We start from the raw sequence: 2338 nt of genomic DNA on the forward strand, positions 1-2338 counted from the left end.
TGGGGCCCGCGTATATTCTTCTTCCCCAATACACGTACCGGAACAGAAATCTACACATACACGTACACGCAGCCGCCGTGTGCAATCTTCGTGGAAACCCTATCTCTAGCCTTCCCCTCGCCCAAGAAATATGTCCTATAAATAGGCACGACCCCTTTATACCGATTCCTTTCGAAACCCCTCGCCAAGTCCACTCGTACTTGTCGTTCCAATCAGGCCGAAGACGCTGCAGTTCATCGCCATTTTCCCACTCCGGTGAGCCATCCCGAGTGTCTTCCTCTTTTGTGTTTCGACGACTCTCGATCCCTAGTTTCGTTTTGACAAGGTCTTGCATCCCCTCTCCATCTACAGAGGCCATACCAAACTCGTTGTCTTCGCCGGAGCATCCGGAGCACCGAGTTTCGTCACCTCACCCCGCAGCCGTCCGACGTTCCCAAGTTACTCCGTCGCCACCCCGGCACCGCAAATCACCACCGCATCTACTCGACACCTCCGCCGCTGCCCCCGACCACCGGAACCGCCGGAGCCGAGTCGCCCCATCGCCCCAACGTACGTTGATTCTTCTCTGTACTTACGAGCTCTGTTCGTTCAGTTAAGAAAAAAAATGTCTTTTGGTTTTTTTAGATAGGTTTTTGTTTAGATCGGTTGGATCGGTTTTAGTAGATCGGTTCTATTAGTCGGTTTACGTCGGTTTAGACCGGACCGGTTCGCCGGCTTATTTTATTAAACACACATGTACGTTTTGGTGATAATACGGCCGAGCGTAGCTTAGTTACAGAACGCACACCATGTAGGCCCAATAGCGCCCGTTTTTTTTCGGTATTTTCGTTTCTCTTTTTAAAACAGAAAAGTTTCAGTTTCGTAAATTATATATCTCTTAGGTTATTTAGAGTTTTTGATTGATTCTTTTTGCTCTAGTCTGCAAATTTACTAAAGTTTCTGTATAAAATCGTTTCGGCCATGTTTTAATTTTCTAAAAATTATTTTATATGGGTTTTAGTCAGATTAGTATTTCTGCTATAATATGAGCTAGAATTAATATTTTTAGGCGACTCTTTTTGCAACTGTTTTGTTTTGACCTTGCCTAGCAGTAGGATTTATTTGTGTATTTATAGACTTTATTAAAATTAGTTTTTGACGAAAACAACACTGCGCTAGTTATTTTAAACTTGCTGTTGTTTTCTGTTGTTTTAATTATTTTAAAATTTCTTTTCACCTCTGTTATATTTTATTCCAGATTTGTTTCTGTATTTATAGAGGGTGAACTTTTATTTATAGAAAAATAAAATGTTTTATTTCTTTTTCTTACTAGTTTTGTTTTAAGCATAATTAGAGTTTTAATTTAGCTTTTTATGTGTTTTCTTTTGCTAGTAAAACTTTATGAAAAATACTTTCTGTTAACTTAGTTGATTTAAATTTTATTTTCTATTAAAATTATTAGTGTAGTATTTCCTTTGTTAAGTTTTACTTAGGACAAAAACTATTTAAGGCAAAAGGTTTTCCTAGTAGGTTCTTTATAGTTTTCCCATATTAGTTCTTTCGATGTGTTATTTGTTTTGTATTGGGTTTTCTTATTGAGTTTTTTTTATTGTTAGATTTGCTTGCTAGAATGCTTGCTTATGTGAATGTCATGTTTGTTATTATAGATTTCATCAGAGAGTTGCGTATAGTCCTATCAAGTTATTTCAAGAGCGTTGTTATCCTCATCAACTTACCAGGCAAGTTCACTTTGACCATGCTTTTCATACCTATGTTTTTACTGCATTTAGTGTCACAATTCATAATCCCTCCAGTAGTGTTATTGAATCTTGTAGTTGAGTAGAATGCATGAGGTAGGAACCCATCTCCCTGTTACCAAGCCCGGGACGTTGTTTAGTTTCAGTGCTATCTTGTCGTCATTGAAATATGACACATCAATGAAGAACACAAGGATGGATGCCCACATTGTGAGGAGAATCACCCAGTCGAAGAATGCCTGACTTGGCAAGTTACTTGTTTCCTGTGTGAAGGAATTACACACTACCCTGGTTAATGTCACATTTCCCCCAAGGTGCGAGAAATTACTAAGCAGCAGAAAGAAGCCCTCAGGAAAAGTTAGAAGAACCCATGATGAAGGAAGTTATTGAAGACCCTGATGGTGAAGGCCTAAATAGGTTTTTCGCCCAAGCCTGCTATTCATGTGGAGAATAAGGACATTTTTCAGAGTATTGCACGAAGGAAAGCCAAGAGTATCTCAGAGACTTCCTGACAGCAGAAGTGAAGTTTGACCCTCAGGAAATAGAAGCTCTAATCATTAAAGAGAAATCCAGGAAGAGAAAACGAAGACATCCCCAGAACA

At 39.3% G+C, this 2338-nt stretch overlaps 1 protein-coding gene across 1 annotated transcript in view; it reads right to left on the reverse strand.

The window, feature by feature from the left end:
- LOC119361440 overlaps nt 1-243 on the reverse strand; it is a 5981-nt gene extending 5738 nt beyond the window's left edge. The window contains exon 1 of the mRNA XM_037626646.1: nt 201-243. Within this exon, the coding sequence (XP_037482543.1) occupies nt 201-243 (43 nt within the window). The remainder of the gene's footprint in view (nt 1-200) is intronic.
- Nucleotides 244-2338: the final 2095 nt, after the last annotated feature.

This window comes from Triticum dicoccoides, chromosome 2B (genome assembly GCF_002162155.2).
Source record: "Triticum dicoccoides isolate Atlit2015 ecotype Zavitan chromosome 2B, WEW_v2.0, whole genome shotgun sequence".
NCBI classification, from domain to species: Eukaryota; Viridiplantae; Streptophyta; class Magnoliopsida; order Poales; family Poaceae; genus Triticum; species Triticum dicoccoides.